The following is a 16,810-nucleotide window of genomic DNA, read 5'->3' as shown; positions in this document are numbered from 1 at the left end:
CCTTCTCGAATTTTCTTTGGGAAAGAAAAGGAAGGGCGATAATTGCTAGATTATATTATGTTCAAAAGAACAGATTCATTTTGGAGGATTATTATTCCTTGAAACTTTAATGAATGAAATATTGAATTTCAAAGAACTTGAATACTTAAAGAATCTTAAAAGTTAATCAAAAAAGACCTAATAGTTGCGAGAATAACATAAATACAGTCAAAAATAGTTTACTATTTATCAGTCAAAGTCGCGGCTAGGAGGGCAAAGCTAGAACTTTAAAAAACAGTCGAAAATAACGACTAAAACAGTCGATAGGAAAAGGTAGTCAATTACTAAACAGTCGATAGTAATTTTCAATCGATATTTCCCTACATTACTAGTGACACAACAATGTTGTTCTTTAGCATGACAACGCTTGACTATATGTTACAAAACTGCGAAAATATACTTTGAAATATTAACATAGTAAGTTTTACCCCAGCCGCCGTATTCTCCAGGCTTTGCTCCTTCTGATTACTAATTGTTCGGACATGTGAGCCGCGACCTATCTGAGCAGCGTTTCACTTCCTAAGAAAATAGCAAAAAGTGTCTCGATTCGTGGAAAGCATCAAAAGATGCATTGTTATTTCGAGATGAAATCTCTAAATTGCCTGAAATATGGGAGAATATCAATGGATGGAGCGGCTATCAATGGACAATACTTTGGATAAAATGCCTTGTACCAATTTTTCATAAAAAAGCTTCAAATAAAAAAAGCCTTTTAAACGAATTTATAGGTCATGGAACTAAATATTTATGCTTTATTATTACTGACAAAGATTTATTATATGTTTATTACACTGAATCCTTCAATTGCCTGAAACATGGGAAAAGGTAACGACAATCGATGGACAATGATTTTTCACAATATAACTTCAAATTCAAAGATCTTTAAAATTAATTTATAGGCCATAGAAATAAATAAACTTTTATCTCGAAAATAATTTACTAAAAACTGCGTACAGTTGCCCCACATGACTCTATTTCAAAAATAAATCGCCGCCAAACGCTAGAATTCGATTGATATGATCAAAAACCTTAACACTCACCTCTCGTCCAGTTTCCACGAACTGCTCATGTCGCTCCAGGCGCTCATGCTCCGATTCCGTCGTGACATCAGCGATGGCCGTCCGTAATTCTCGGACTCCTCCAGCATCTCCGCCGGAAAATTCACACGCGCTTTCCCGATTTGCGGCGAGGGTGTTCCTTCGCCGTTCGACAACATCGCGTAACTCCACCCGGTTCTCGTAACACCAAAAGTTTTCGGTGATTCCATTAAACTAGTCTTTGGAGCCACGGTACTGAAAACGTCAAAAACTGCACGTTATGAACATCAACAACAAGCAGAAGACCGATACGCGAACTACGCGATACATGTTCCTAAATTGCACATAAAACCGAATCCTGTCTGTTTTATATCACCGAAAATAAAAATCCGACGCATATTTCCATTAAAACTTTTACTATATAACTTGTGGTTGCCTATTATTTCCCGCTATGACGTATTTCACCGAAAGGGTATGAAGCTTCAGAGACTGAGGGTGATTTGAAATTCCAATTAATCTGAAGTCTGATTTAAATTTAAAATCGAATGTTTGTTGGCATATCCGACATGAACTGAAAATAAACGTAAAAGTAGTTTTTAAATTCATTTTTTCTTGATATATTTTGAAACAAAAATTTGTTCAATAGTTGTGAAGATAATATATATACAGTCAAAATTACTTTGCTATTTATCAATCAAAATTTTGTTCTTTTTACCCTATTACATTAATAGATAATATTGAAAAATAGAGTTCCAATATGCTGCTATTTTAATATAAAATATATAGTTATTTCCAATCATACTACAAACAAAACAAAAATCATATACATCTCATATAAATATATGCAAGCATAAATTCGGCACATTATTTTTAATAGCAAGAGAAACCGTCGATAGGAAAAGATAGGCAATTACTAAGCAGTCGATAGTCATTTTTAGTCGATAGTTTCCAAAGCTAGTAAAGACACAACAATGTTGTTCTTCAGCATTTGTCTTAGGAGCCACGGTACTGAAAACATCAAAAACTGCACGTTTATAACAACACAAAACCGAATCCCGTCTATTTTATATTACCTAAAAAATCCACCGCATATTTCCATTAAAACTTTTACTATATAACTTGTGGTTGCCTATTATTTCTCGTTATGGCCTATTTCACCGAAAGGATATGAGGGTTTGTAGCATCAGATACCGAAGGTAATTTGAAATTCCAATTAATCTGAAGTCTGATTTAAATTTAAAATCGAATGTTCGTTGGCATATCCAATATGAACTGAAAATAAACGTATAAGTAATTTTTCATTTCATTTTTCTTGGTGTATTTTACCATTAAGAAGTAATGTTCATCAGACAAGAAGTAACACCGAAAAAGATTCATCAAAAATACGAGATTAAGCCAAAAACTACTGCAGACATACTTGTGTACATTACTTTTCAAATTGTAGAAAACACGAATTAAATGACCTTATTTTCTAAATAAAAAGACGTTACGTTATCACGTTACTAGGAAGTAACGTTCCCTTTCAATAAGGATATGGAGTTTGGAAGTATTGGAGTATTTGGGGTATTCAACAGGAATTAAACAGAATGCTGTTATCATGTTGTATATCATAACTGCTGTACTTATACTTTTAAGATAGTGTTCTAGTAAGTGAATTCTACCAAATTTCAATGAATAAATCGATGAGTAATAAAATGTTATGGTTGCAAGGCTGGAACCGCATTATTAATAATGGAACACTCCAGATTCATGAGACAGACGATAACCATCGCAAAACTGTCCAAAATTTCATTCAAAATAACAGGCGAATCACCCACAAGCGTATCACAAAGCATGTTACAATATAGTATTTGTTTGAAAAACAAAAAAAATCAGTTCTACTATTAAACTATTGGGATACTATAAACGATGTACGCGATTTAGTACCACGTTGTGTCATCGATGATAACAAACAACATCTAATACTACATCTCAGACAATAAGCTCTCAAATCTTGAAGATGAAAAAGGTGGAGAATAATAGCAGAATAATATAAAATAGCAGGAGCATGCAACGAGTGAAGAACTAATTAGAAATTGGTAATTCATAAGACCATTTTACAATTTTGGCCCTAGTTAGAAGCAGAGCCAAAATTGTAAAATTTTAGTAGTCCATATCTTGGAAACTATAAAATATAATGCAATTTGGTAATCGACAACGCAATTAACATGCCGAATGTTACTTGAAATATGAATTGGATCGAAATCGTTAATTTATAAGACCATTTTGCAATTTTGGTCCAAGTTAGAAACAGAGGCAAAATTGTAAAATTTCGATAGTCTATATCTGGGAAACTATAAGAGATAATACAATTTGGTAATCGACAACGTAATTAGCATGCCGAATATTACTTAGAATTTGAATTGAATCGAAATCGTTAATTTATAAGACCATTTTACAATTTTGGTCTAAGTTAGAAGCAGAGCCAAAATTGTAAAATTTCGATAGTCAATATCTGAGAAACTATAAGAAATAATACAATTTGGTAATCGACAACGTAATTAGCATGCCAAATATTACTTGGAATTTGAATTGGATCGAAATCGTTAATTTATAAGGCCATTTTGCAATTTTGGTCCAAGTTAGAAGCAGAGCCAAAATTGTAAAATTTCGATAGTCCATATCTCGGAAACTATAAGAGATAATGCAATTTGGTAATCGACAATGTAATTAGCATGCCGAATATTACTTGAAATGTGATTTGGAACGAAATCGCTAATTCATAAGACCATTTTACAATTTTACCCTAAGTTAAAAACAAAGCCTAAGGTGTGATATAATAAGCGTACATTCTAGTATATAAATCTAAAAATTTGAAAATGAATCGTTTTTTTTTATTTCTAAACTAGAATACCCCCTAAAATTTTGGGTTAATTACGAGCCAGTTTAGATGCCTTTTGGCATGTATATAAAGCAGCTAAAATTTAAATTCAAAAATTAAATGATATTATTACTCTTAGTTTACTACTACTTACTTACTTACTCAAGTATAGTGTTTTACAAGAATTATTTTTTAACGAAACTAAATTAACAAGAGTAATTAAAATAACTATATAAATACTAAATGTTATTAAGTTTCATCTATTTTGTGATAACAAAAATTAAGCAAGTTTAAAACCAAATAGTTGAAGAAGGAAAATAAATAGAACAGACATTAATATATAATTAAAGTGAGTACAGATAGTAAAAAATATATAGAAATTAAATTGATTTTGCAACCCCCCACGAGGTAAAAAAAAATCTGTTTTACTTTAAATATTGTTGGTAAAAATAGATAAAACGCAAACCACGCTAGAATATCATGTATGTTCCATAAGATATGCGCGCGGTTATGTACCACGCCATCTCATAGACGATAACAAACAGCTTCCATTGAAATGCAGCAAAACTTCAAGAGTAACCATTACATATCGGACAATGAGGTGAAAGCAGCTTTCAACTTCTGAATAGGAGAAAAGCCAAAAGAATTTTTTACTTACGTAATAAAAAAAGACCTATAACACATAAATTAACAGTAACGCTTATCATGTTGAAAAGTTATTTTGAAGCTTACAAGCTCAACATTAATATATTGTAGCTCGATTTTCTTTTTTATTATTTCTTTTTTGTCGATATTTTACAAGCATATGATTCAATCTGCTCTCTTAATAAGTTCACAGTATCACATAATTTAAGGATCTTTAAAATGTTCTTCAAAGCAATCTTATGAGGTACATATCCCCCAAACCCCCATTATGCTTCTTAAGATCATTTGACTATGTTAAATAGCTTAAAATGTATACGCATCTCTTAATCCAACTCCAATAAGAACATCTAAATAAACTGACAAAAATAACGAATATTAACGCAGTAAAAGAGATCGCTCCCAAGTCAAGTACAAGTACAGCTAATTTTTACTGCAAGTATAATTCAGTGTTTCACACAGTATAGCCAAATATCCTAACTATGAAGATTGATTTTTTTTAATCTTAATCAAAGCATACCAATCTTACTATCATGCAATAAATCTCCCGCCACTGATAAAGATAATGCTACTTCTTAATCTTCCTAAAACTAATCTAATGATCCTAATCTTCAAACCATACCTCTCAAAATTTCATGACAATCTGAAGTTTTGTTTAGAATTAAAGAGATTTTTGTAAAATAACTATTGTTGCACCAATCGCAAGTCGATGAAAATGATGGTGAGATCAAAAAATACGTATCTACTAAAAGAGTTATCTTGTCCATCACTTTTAATGTTTTATTTATAACTAAAAGTGAATAAAGTATATCTGATGTTATAATATACCTCTTATCATATCCCAGCTTATATACTATATATTATATACACAGCCATTATTATTGAACTTGAACATAGATAACTCGAGTAAACTGATTAAAGAATTTGCAAACGAACTAGAAATTGATAAAATGTTGTTAAGCATGGATTTCGAAACAGCCAAACTGTAGGATAATACATGAATTAGCTAAGAATACCGTGGCGAATCAGTTGATCTTCAGTGCAGTTTCTTTAATCATTAGCTCAAACAAATTTTTTCTATGATATGTTGCAACTGACAAACGCACACTCAACCATTTGATATTTGGAATCAACAAATGATGATTTCATACAAATTGTCCCAAAAAAATAATCACTGTGAAGATCTAACAATGCAAACTGAACAGCTTCAGTGAAAAACTTCAAGATTGAAATTCAAAGAACTACATTTTTCCTCAATAAGCGACAAGGATTAATACCTAGTTCTAATATAAGTTGATTTTAACAACATCGACAGCAAAAAAAATGCCAGCTTGGCTGGCGCAGTAGTAAAGGCGACAGGACGATCCAACTACTGTTGCTACAGTCGCGGCTTCGAATCCTGCTGGGGCATGGTCGTACATTTATGTTTGTGATTATTTAATGTTTGTGATTGTCCTAGACAAGAGTTTAAAATCCGACAAGGAAAAATGATCCCAATCACGTCAGTAACCATGCTGGGTAAGACCGGATCTCTTTTGGTATGATTTCTAGGGTGGTCACTCGCCAGTCGGTAGGCTTAATGCCGAAGACCGTGGTTCGGATCCCACGTTAAACAGTAGGTCCAGTTCAGATAAACCTTCGTTGGTAAAAAGGAGACTTTAAAATATAAAAAAATCAAAAATAATGCTATAGCAATATTAAAAATTTCATTAAAATTCATCAAACTATAAAAAAATATTTTTTTTAGATAAGCAATATCCCATAATAAAACTATACCAAACTGAATAAAGATTATCAAGTCAAACATACATGCAATATAAATAGACAGGCAGTAAAAAATAAAAGTGTAGGAACTATACAATATTAGTAATTGAGTAATTTTAAAAATATTTCCGGTGTTCAGTTCACAAATAGCATTTTTTTTTTCTTTATGGTGGTATAAAATCATTTAATATTCAATACCACATAAAGAGATTAAGAAGCTCCAATGAGTCTGGATTACACTTATTAAATATAACAAGAGATTAGAAAATAGAACATACGGTAGAAAAAGCATTATATCCAATATAACATCTAATCCACCAAAATATAATTGTTTATTGTTTACTGACTAGGATTATGCATGTGCATTATACATTTTCAAAATATTATGTTAAATGGTAGCAACAAATTGGATTAATAAAATAATATAGGTTTTGGTATACTGATCAGCTTCATTTATAATCCTCTTATACAAAAGAATTTTATTTTTTTAAATCTGAACAAAATATATAAAATATAATTAGGAAAAAAGAAAAATATGAAGAACATGTATATACGTGATAAGTATAGAGATTAAATTAAAAAATCTTATATATCTTATAGTTAGAGAAAATCCGTTGGCAATAGCAATGGTAATGACAAAAAAAGGAATTTTACAGATATAACATTTCTTTAAATGTAATTAAATTAACCAGATTATTTGTTTCATCTCTTTTATGTTTACAAAAAAGACGCCATTAAAAGATAAAACATTATGATATATAAAATTTAAATAAAACAGTTATGTTACTTTTAATACTATGAATAATATTATATATATATATATATATATATATATATATATATAATATATAAGATATAAGAATAGATAAATTATATAGAAATAGGAATTACATTGACTTTTCAAATTGTAAAATGAATATCAACTCTCAATGAAGCCGAAAAATATTTTTTATATACTAATTAATAAAAGCGATACAAAATAAGATCAATACAAAAGTCATGTAAATTTAACTAGTTCCACAACGTATTTAGATATTAAAACATACTGTATATGTTGTAATATTTACATGTATTTCTTATTAATTATCATGAATGATACAGTTTCAGTATTGATATTGCTATTAGAATAAAAATGGCAAATAAGATATGTTATTATTGATATAATTTATGACAACTGTTCTAACCACAAATATATAGCATTTTTATGCCGAATAACTTTAAAATAGGCTTAATCATGCTTATTAAATGAATATTAAAGCATGCACTGATGTATTAAATCTAATTTAACTATGTTTTATAGATGTTTATGGAAATGCGTGACGATAAGTATGAGATTAGAGTCATCGGTCATTATAAAATCCTTACATAACTTGTTTGAAATTAAAACAACGGAGATTGTGTGCACAAATACTTGACAGGCATGTTTATGTTAAAATTCGAAAACAAAATGCTCTAGAATGGAGTACGTACACAGCGTTAAAATAACATTATTAGTGTCTATTTTTATCGCTTAGTCTATTTATCAACTACGTTCGATCCTTTATAAGTAATTATAGGGTGAGTTATTATTATTAGGCTGGGCTTTTAGTCAATGAAAAACGACACCATACGACTTCTATACATTTCATGATTACTACTGTTATTCGACAAGCTGTATGCAAGATATTATTCAAATGAACGTACATAAAGGTATGATATTATAGCACATTGCCGGCCGATGGTTAAAAGTATCAACAACGCAATATCGAAAAGGTGATGTTTACGATGCTTCAAATGTCAACTAAAATGTTTATCGAATCTACCTAGAAGCGCATTCCAATATATTAAAAAATGATGCATGAAGCTTATGAACAGTTTAAGGCGAGAAATCGAGATGATTCTTTTCGGCCTGCTGGTTGTTATTTTTTACCTTTTGTTCAGAGTCACAGGTTACACAACGAAAAATAGAGTTTCATTTCTGTTCGTGACGTGTATCAGAGATGTTAGAAAGAGATGAAAAGGGGCTTTTTGAGAGAGGGACTTAGAAGATCGAGAGCGGTGTTAGTTTCAGGTCAGATTTAGAACACATTTCATTCGAGTATCTGGGAGCTCCCTTTGGCGCAGTTCACTCTGCTGGCACGCGAATTTAACTGCAAGCTCCCGTTGCCAACGCTCGAGGATATCGATCGATAAATACCGTCGCCGAAACCAGATCTACCGGGGTAGGTTTGATGTTACCGCGACGCTATCGCCCTCTGGACGGTTGCGCTTCTCTTCGGTTACACGATGTCTTGCCCTTGCCAACCGGATTTAAATTTAACGCGTCGCATTTGTAACTGCATCCTTAATACATTTTAATTGCATATAAAAAAAATAATTCGAAGTATCTATATATTAATCGGCTTACCGAAGATTTTGTCTCCCTTTTTGAAGAAAACGGGACTTGGAGGCGTGAAATTTGGCACGGTTAAAGCTTATAACGAGGAAGCATTATTAGGTCTAATAGTTTTGTGTAATATGAGCCACAAATAAATTTATTTCAATAAAACGAAAAACGCCCAAATCAAGCAACCAGGAATATTCGTTAGATCGGTGACATCAAATGTAACAGGTCAATTGAAAAGTCCCCCGGCAGACACATAGATGGCGCTATAAGAATTAAATCCAAATGTTTTTTAGTTAGCCCTAACCATCAAAAGATGCGTGTATAAAGTAGACAGTCGTCGGATCATTAGTTTGTGAATTATAGCATTTTGAGTGAAGCAACTTTTGTTATTGTAAAAAAATGGATAAAAAAAATTTCGTGTGTTGATAAAATATTGCTTTTTGAAGGAAAAAAATACAGTTGAAGCAAAAAATTGATACCGAATTTCTGAACACTGCCCCAGGAAAATCAACCATCAAGGATTGGTATACTAAGTTTAGACATGGTGAAATAAGCACCTAAGACGGTGAACGCAGTGGACGCCCAAAAGAGGTTGTTACCGACGAAAACATTAAAAAAATCCACAAAATGATTTTGAATGACCGTAAATTGAAATTGAATGAAATAGCAGACACTATAAAAATATCAACTGAACGTGTACATCATATCATTCACGAATATTTGGGTATGAGAAAGCTCTGTGCAAAGTGGGTGCCGCGCGAGCTCATTTTTGACCAAAACCAACGACGAGTTGATGATTCGTAGCAGTGTTTGAAGATAATCAAGCGTAATAATGGATGACACATAGCTCCATAATTTCACTTCGAAGTCCAATCGACGGTCATCCAAGTGGATTGCACACGATGAATCCGCTCCAAAGTGTGGGAAAACGCTAGAGTGGGTCCTTTCATATGGTCGCCATTTTCTCTACGAAAATTTTATAAAATGTGTATACTGTATATGTGTACTGTAATAAAAAAATATGTATACATAGTATGTGTGCAGCGGAAATGTAATAAAACACAGTTATTCCTAACGATACAGTCACTTTATCCAGTTCAAAGCACCATATTTAAACGTCTGCATCAAGTTTGAAGACCAGTTAAGGACGTCTCATCTAGATATTCACAATCTAGTGTTTAACTTAAAGAATATATCATATACTGAACTTCTATCGCTTTATTTCCTCTTAAACTATACTTTTTTGTAAATAAATACCTACAATTGTATGCAAATCACGTATATTTGCAAAAAGTTAAACTGTTAATCTATATAAAGCAATTTGTCTATACCTTACTCAATTAGTAGATGCATTCAACTTCAAAAGAGCAACCATAAGCCTTTCAAGATATTCTTATCCAAAAATGAACTTTCCAAAAGAACAAAGAAAACATAAATAATATGTCTTAGACTTGTATAATTATCCATTAGAAAGTTGCAAAAAAATAAATTTTAACATATCCTGATTTCAATCAAATGTTAATAAAAAGTTGTTATGAAAAAATCTTTTTACATCCCTCAAAATTAACTCACAATCCATATATAAAATCGATATATCCATTTAAATAGTACTTGATTATATTAACATAGCTATCATTGATACCAAGGACTATCGCAAATTTTATAAATATTGTTTTATTGTTTTTAAAAGCAAATATGTTGATTACATTTTATTTATCAATATAAACACTCAGTATCACGTTCTCTTAATAGATATATTATAAATACTTGAGTAAACCAATAATACTACTGACACTTTATCAGTAAAGAAAATTTAACATATTCAAAAAGCTTTGTTCAAGAAACTTTATTCTGATTATTGATTATCAGCATTAAAACCAGTGTTAGCCACAGAATTAGTTATGACATATTTGTCCGTTCTAACAAACTGGCAGGAGAAATCCGATCTTGCAGGCCTATCTCGCTGCTACTTACGATATCCAAATTCCTGGAGCCTTTTTAGGATTGAGGTTGTTGTCAATTTCCGTGACAGATTTACTGCAACATCGGGCTGATAAAGAGGACGTATGTCTATTGTAGATTCTGTATCATTCGGTTGGAATACATTAGCTAAATGTTCTGCGAATAATTCAGTTTTTTCATCGTTGCGCCGAACCCATTCATTCTGATCATTTTTAAAAGGCAGTACTCTAATAATTGGTCTAAATCTCCGAGTTGCTTTCCATAGCGAGTAATCTTTGTTTGCCTCCAGGCTTAATTCATCTACATATTTCTGGAAGCAACTCTGTTTATACCCTGTTTAAATCTTTTGATTTGTCTGATTACTATTTCTATTAAATATTGTCTTGTCTATAGCACATCTGGTTCTGTGCCATACTTTTCTAGCTTTGCGTCTATATTTCATCAATTTCCTAATTTCAAGGGGATAATTTACCTTATATTCTGATTTCTCTCTTGATGTCGGCGTAGCTCTTTTTGCAGCAGACCATATTTGTTCAATTATATTTCGGGTTTGTAGCTCAAGATTGTCTATAGTTTCAAATATTACGTTTAAATCGATTTGTGCCTGCATTTTGATTAGGCTTCTTTGTTTTTTTCAGACTTTTCGCGTCTAATATTAACAATACTGGAGAATGATCAGATGATAGTTCACACAAACTCTCGATTTGTATTTGATTTGATAAGATACTAAAATATGGTACTTTATTACTGTCGGTGGGCCTTGGGCCTCATATTGACTATAAATCTCTGTATTGTTGTTGTGTTATTTTCTATCTTGGTGGACAGTATATAATTCCTATGTTTATTTCAGCGCCGTTCCTTTCAATACTATCAACTCTCGTAGCTTATATTTCTTCCCATTTATCTCGTCTTGTTGAAAATGCTGTACATTTTTTTTTATTATTAGGGCTGTTTCGACTCCAGCACGTTTACTGTGATCTAGTGTCCAATATGCATCATAACTCCGTTTATTAATGTATTTTTTTGTTGGAATAATAAATCCCTTATATAAGAGCTATATCTATGTTATGTGTTTTCAGAAATAGTTCTAGTTCCCGGACTCGCTGATTTAGCCCATTTGAGTTCTATGTTATAATTCTTCGAGAACGAACTACCATTTTTGTTTTCCTTTAACTTGTTTTGGGACTTACACTAAAACATCAAAACTAATAGTAATTCCACGCTGCCAACACAAAGTTCTTCAATGAATTTCCAATGTTTATCGCTACGTAACCAACGAAGAACTTCAGGAGGACCTCGAAATTAAATAGAGCTAAAAATTTTTGCCAAAATTTCACCTTAAAACAGGAAGTAGAGTTACTAAATCTCAGCGCTGAGCAAATAACACAACTACTTAATAACATGAACGAAGCAGAAGATTGAAGTAAAACAAACCGCATGAACTTATATAGCGTCTGCATTGCTCTCAACTTCTCAACTTTAGCTTAAGTAATTTAATTTAATTTTAATTAAATAATGCTATTGATGTATTTATCTTGCTTGTCTGACAAATACAACAGAACAATAAAAATTAATTGATAAATTAAGATTATACTAAGCATATCTAATTTAAGATGCATTAAAAAATATGTACCTCCAATATGTAATAACTTTTCCACTATTAACACGTCAGTAGAACTCAAAATCTCCGATATAAACGAGAAGCGTTTTGATATAAAATTGCGAATCTTTAAACTGTTACTTTATTAGTAACTATTTTGTAGTCCTTTTTTTCTGTCCAGAACCTACAGCTGATTTTGGGGAACCAAAGCATTCAGCATTATTGGTCTTTATACGACTTAAATTCAATATTCAATTAATTAACTTACCTAGTACAGAGTCAGTTTCCATAAAACTTAGTTACAGCTTCGCTTCAATAGTATTTTTCTCAATCCAAAAGAGATGTTTAACAGGCAAAATTATTTTGTATCCTCTATTTATAAAATATCAGGCCTACACATTAATTTTAAAGGATTTACAATAGATGGTGTTACTGTGTATTAAATCGGACCAAGTATTATTTGTAACTTCATGTTGAAGCCTCACTGACAGACTTCACTTTTCACTATCTATCATTTCACAAGTGTGAACAAGAAATGTTTTCTCTGAGTTAAAAATGCTTGAATTTGTACCGAGTTGCCTTTTATTTTTTCCCTTCAATTTGAAGAAAAAGTGCTTGAAGATCATCGAAGGCTGTATAAAGGTTATGACAGTCACACTCCATCGATTGCAAGATGTAATTGCTGGTTTCGACATTTTAAAAGTTGTGATTTTGAGACATAAAACAATTAACTTTTAGAACACCCATAAAAATGTAAAGACGAGGATTTAAACGCATTACTGGAGGATGATCCGTGTAAAACGCAAGAAAAATATGGAGAATTGTTGAGAGTAACACAGAAAACCATTTCCAATTGCTTAAAGAACATTAGAATGATCCAAAAGCTTGAATATTTTATGCTGAATGAATTCAAGCCAAAAAACATTGAAACGCGTCTGGTCAAGCGTGATGATTGATGTTTTACGATGAAGACATGTTACAAACCCGTTGAAAACATAATATTAAAATGGAAAGTGCTACTCCATCCGTGTATAGAGTATATCTTTCACTGTCAAGTGGGTTACTATTCTACTCTATTCCAGTCTCTATTTCCAACGTCTAAATAACACACTTCAAAAATAAACAGATGGCTCATACCGTTAAATAAATTAACATTTTTTACCATGTCCAGTTCGGAAAACTTTAACTGGCTACGAGATACTCTTGGGAGAAAACTTCTAGAACCGATTAATTAAAATTTAAATGAAGTTTCAAAGTGATTAACAAATTTCAGACGATCCGCATGGATGTTTGTTGGTGCGAAAGACCGATACCCAGAAGAGATAATCAAAAGATATCAAACAAAAGTCATAAGGAAATTTAATTCTTATTTAATTAATTTTTGGAAATCGGAAAGTAAAGACCCTGCTTAATTAAAACGTTTCAATAGTTGACGAATAATAATTTAAATACAAATAAAATATCTTGAAAATGAAATAATTTTAACCGAGTAAGTGCTGGAATAATATTTTGATTGCCTTCTACGCAATAAATAATTAAGCAATAATGTTTATTTATACATATGTTACGTAAATACTTAAGCCTTATATTTAGATAATAAAATCAATATTAAAACTGCCATAAAATTTTATTAATTACTAATAATAAAAAAAAATTATAATATCTTATTATTATCTTATATTATCTTATAATTATCTTATTATAATAATTAGATACGCTTAATACAATCTTAATTTAAAATTAATTTATTACTACTTTTCCTATGTACTTGGATTAATTAACATGCAAGACGAGTGCGAGAAAATACATCAGTATGTATTCCTCAATTATAAAATTATAATTACTTATTAATGATTAACTTATAGCTATAGCTATAACTAAATGTATACACTTTATATAAGTTCGTATGGTTTTGTTCGCTTCAATCTCCTGACATCGTGCGCGCTGTCCAGCAGTTGTATTGCTTCCACGTTAGTATGATTTAGTAATCTTCTTTCGTGTTTCAAGGCGAAATCTTGGATAACTTCGCAAATCCATTTGATTTCCAGCTCATCGTGCAATTCTTCGCCGTTTACATAGCATCGGTAATCAATCGAAGAACCTTGTTTTTAACAGCGTTGTATGACCAGTTGATTTGAGTTTTTAGTGCAACCCCATATTTGCACCCCATAGGTCCAAATTGGCTTTATAATTGTGTTATAGATCAACCTCTTTGATTTTAGATCAATTTGAGAGTATCTTCCGACTAACCAATATAGTTGTTTTATTTTAGTTCTAATGTATTTTGGTTTTTGTCTAATGTGATGCTTCCAATTTAATCTACCGTCAAGATGGATTCGAAGGTATTTAACTGATTCTGCTTGGAATCGGGCATCCATTGAGTGATATAATTAAGTTTTTTATTATTTCGCCTCAATGCAAAATTAACGTGGACAGATTTGGAGCTATTAAGTTGAAGTTTCCAATCTTTCGTCCATTTGTAGATTTTGTTAACTACCATTTACACTTTTTCGACTGCCTCAGGCAGAGATATGTTGTTTGCCATAATAATTGTGTCGCCAGCAAAAATTCCAAGAAGTGTTTCTTTTGTAATAAAAATATTTAATCACAAAAAATTTAATTAGTATTTGACGTAATTGCATTACCATTTAACTAATACTTAAATCAAAATCATAGAGTAATATATAGAGTGTTAACTTAGTGCAAATAATTTCAGAATTGTCTTGCGTGGTCTCAGCAGGAAGGCTGAGAACGTCATTTCGATGAATTTCATTGGTTAGTTTAAATTACCATTACAGGTATCTGCAGTAAAAATATTTTAATTCGTTCAAATAAAACTATATATAAATACAAATATACAATATCACAAAGCTAAAATATAAGTATATAATGAATATACATATAAATTAAAAATAATTAAATGCGAATATAAGAAAGGCTGCAATCTAACTGAATACATAAGATATCTCTTGGCAAATAAAATAAAAATTGTCTACAGCGCTTTTTCTTTAGTATACTAAGGTATTCAAGAATACTTAGAGAATTTGACACGAACTGAGGCTACAGACTATTCGTTGTGGAAAGCAACAAGAAAACTTAAGAGACCCCAGCAGCATACCCCACCTATTAAAACAAGCGAAAATAATTGGACTAGAAGCAATAATGAGAAGGCCGACATTTTCTCAAAACACTTAAAAATGTTTTTAAAACTTTCCAGTCTTAGCTACATAAAGATGACGAAAATAAAATTACTAGCTTTCTGGATTCGCTATTTCAAATGGATTTACCGCACGAGAAATTAACGGTCAAAAAAGTTAAACAAACAATAATGAGAGAAATTAATATTAAAAAAGCTCCTAGTTATGACTTAGTTTTAATTAATAAAATTTTAAAAGAACCATCAGAAAAGGATATGAAACTATTAACATTTATATTTAATGCTATGCTATGAATAAATTACTTCCCTAGCATCTGGAAAGTAGCTAAAATACTAATGACTCTTAAACCAGGAAAAATACCAGAAGATGTGACGTCCTACCGGCCTATAAGTTTATTACCGATAATCTCGAAAGTTTTCGAGAAACTATACATCAAGAAGCTAAACTATATAATAGAAAAAAGATATATAAATATATATATATATATATATATATATATATATATATATACTATAATGATATATAGATATATCTCAGGCTTCTGACAAAGTTTGGCATACGGGCTGGCAGTTTAAACTAAAGAAACTTCTCCCTCATCCGGACTATCAGTTACTAAAATCGTATCTCACTGATAGACATTTTATTGTAAATCAAGGCGATGAACATACCGAATTAAATCCCATATATTCAGAAGTTCCGCAAGGTAGTGTACTGTATCTTCTGTATACGGCCAATCTGCCCACCACAAAAATAACTACTGTGGCAACATAAGCAGACGATATAGCAATCTTTTCATTCCATGAAGATCCAGTTACAGCATCAATAGACCTACAAACCCACCTGGATCAAATACAATTATGGTTGAAGACATGGCGCATTAAAGTCAATGAAACAAAATCCACCCATGTAACGTTTACCCTGCGAAGAAGAACATGTCCACTAGTGAATGTCAATCATCGTCAATTCCCCCAAGCAGAGCAAGTTAAATATCTTGGTATGTACTTAGATCAACACCTAACCTGGAAGAAGCACATACTCTCTAAACGAAAACAACTTTGACTGAAAGTATATCAAATCTATTGGCTCATCGGGCGCAAATCCAAGTTATCATTAGATAACAAGGTGTTGCTGTATGAGTCTATACTCAAGCCTATTTGGTCATATGGAATCCAACTATGGGGTACCGCTAACAAATCTAACATATCCATCAACGGTTCCAAAATAAAGTGTTGCGTGCCATTGTTGATGCTCCATACTATATTTCATATAAAGTGATACAACGTGATATTCCTCTAGAACCTATAACGAATGTAATTTAATGTGTTTGTGTGAAGTACTTCGAAAGAGTCTCAATGCATCCCAATGTACTCGCTAGTCAGCAAA

At 31.5% G+C, this 16,810-nt stretch overlaps 1 protein-coding gene across 1 annotated transcript in view; it reads right to left on the bottom strand.

Annotated features, from left to right (window-relative positions):
- Positions 1 to 8,439, bottom strand: part of SLO2 (slowpoke 2) — a 168,907-nt gene extending 160,468 nt beyond the window's left edge. Inside the window, exons 1-2 of the mRNA XM_076407001.1 lie at positions 8,252 to 8,439; positions 1,080 to 1,331 (exon numbers count right to left, since the gene is read on the bottom strand). Coding sequence (XP_076263116.1) covers positions 1,080 to 1,306 — 227 coding nt within the window. The 5' untranslated portion in view covers positions 1,307 to 1,331; positions 8,252 to 8,439. The remainder of the gene's footprint in view (positions 1 to 1,079; positions 1,332 to 8,251) is intronic.
- Positions 8,440 to 16,810: the final 8,371 nt, after the last annotated feature.

Source organism: Rhynchophorus ferrugineus, unplaced genomic scaffold (assembly GCF_030347505.1).
Source record: "Rhynchophorus ferrugineus isolate W39M unplaced genomic scaffold, kcgeb_rfMv2 rfM6, whole genome shotgun sequence".
Taxonomy (NCBI): domain Eukaryota; kingdom Metazoa; phylum Arthropoda; class Insecta; order Coleoptera; family Curculionidae; genus Rhynchophorus; species Rhynchophorus ferrugineus.
The sequence above is the reverse complement of the archived record's forward strand: the minus strand, read 5'-3'. Positions and strand labels throughout refer to the sequence as shown.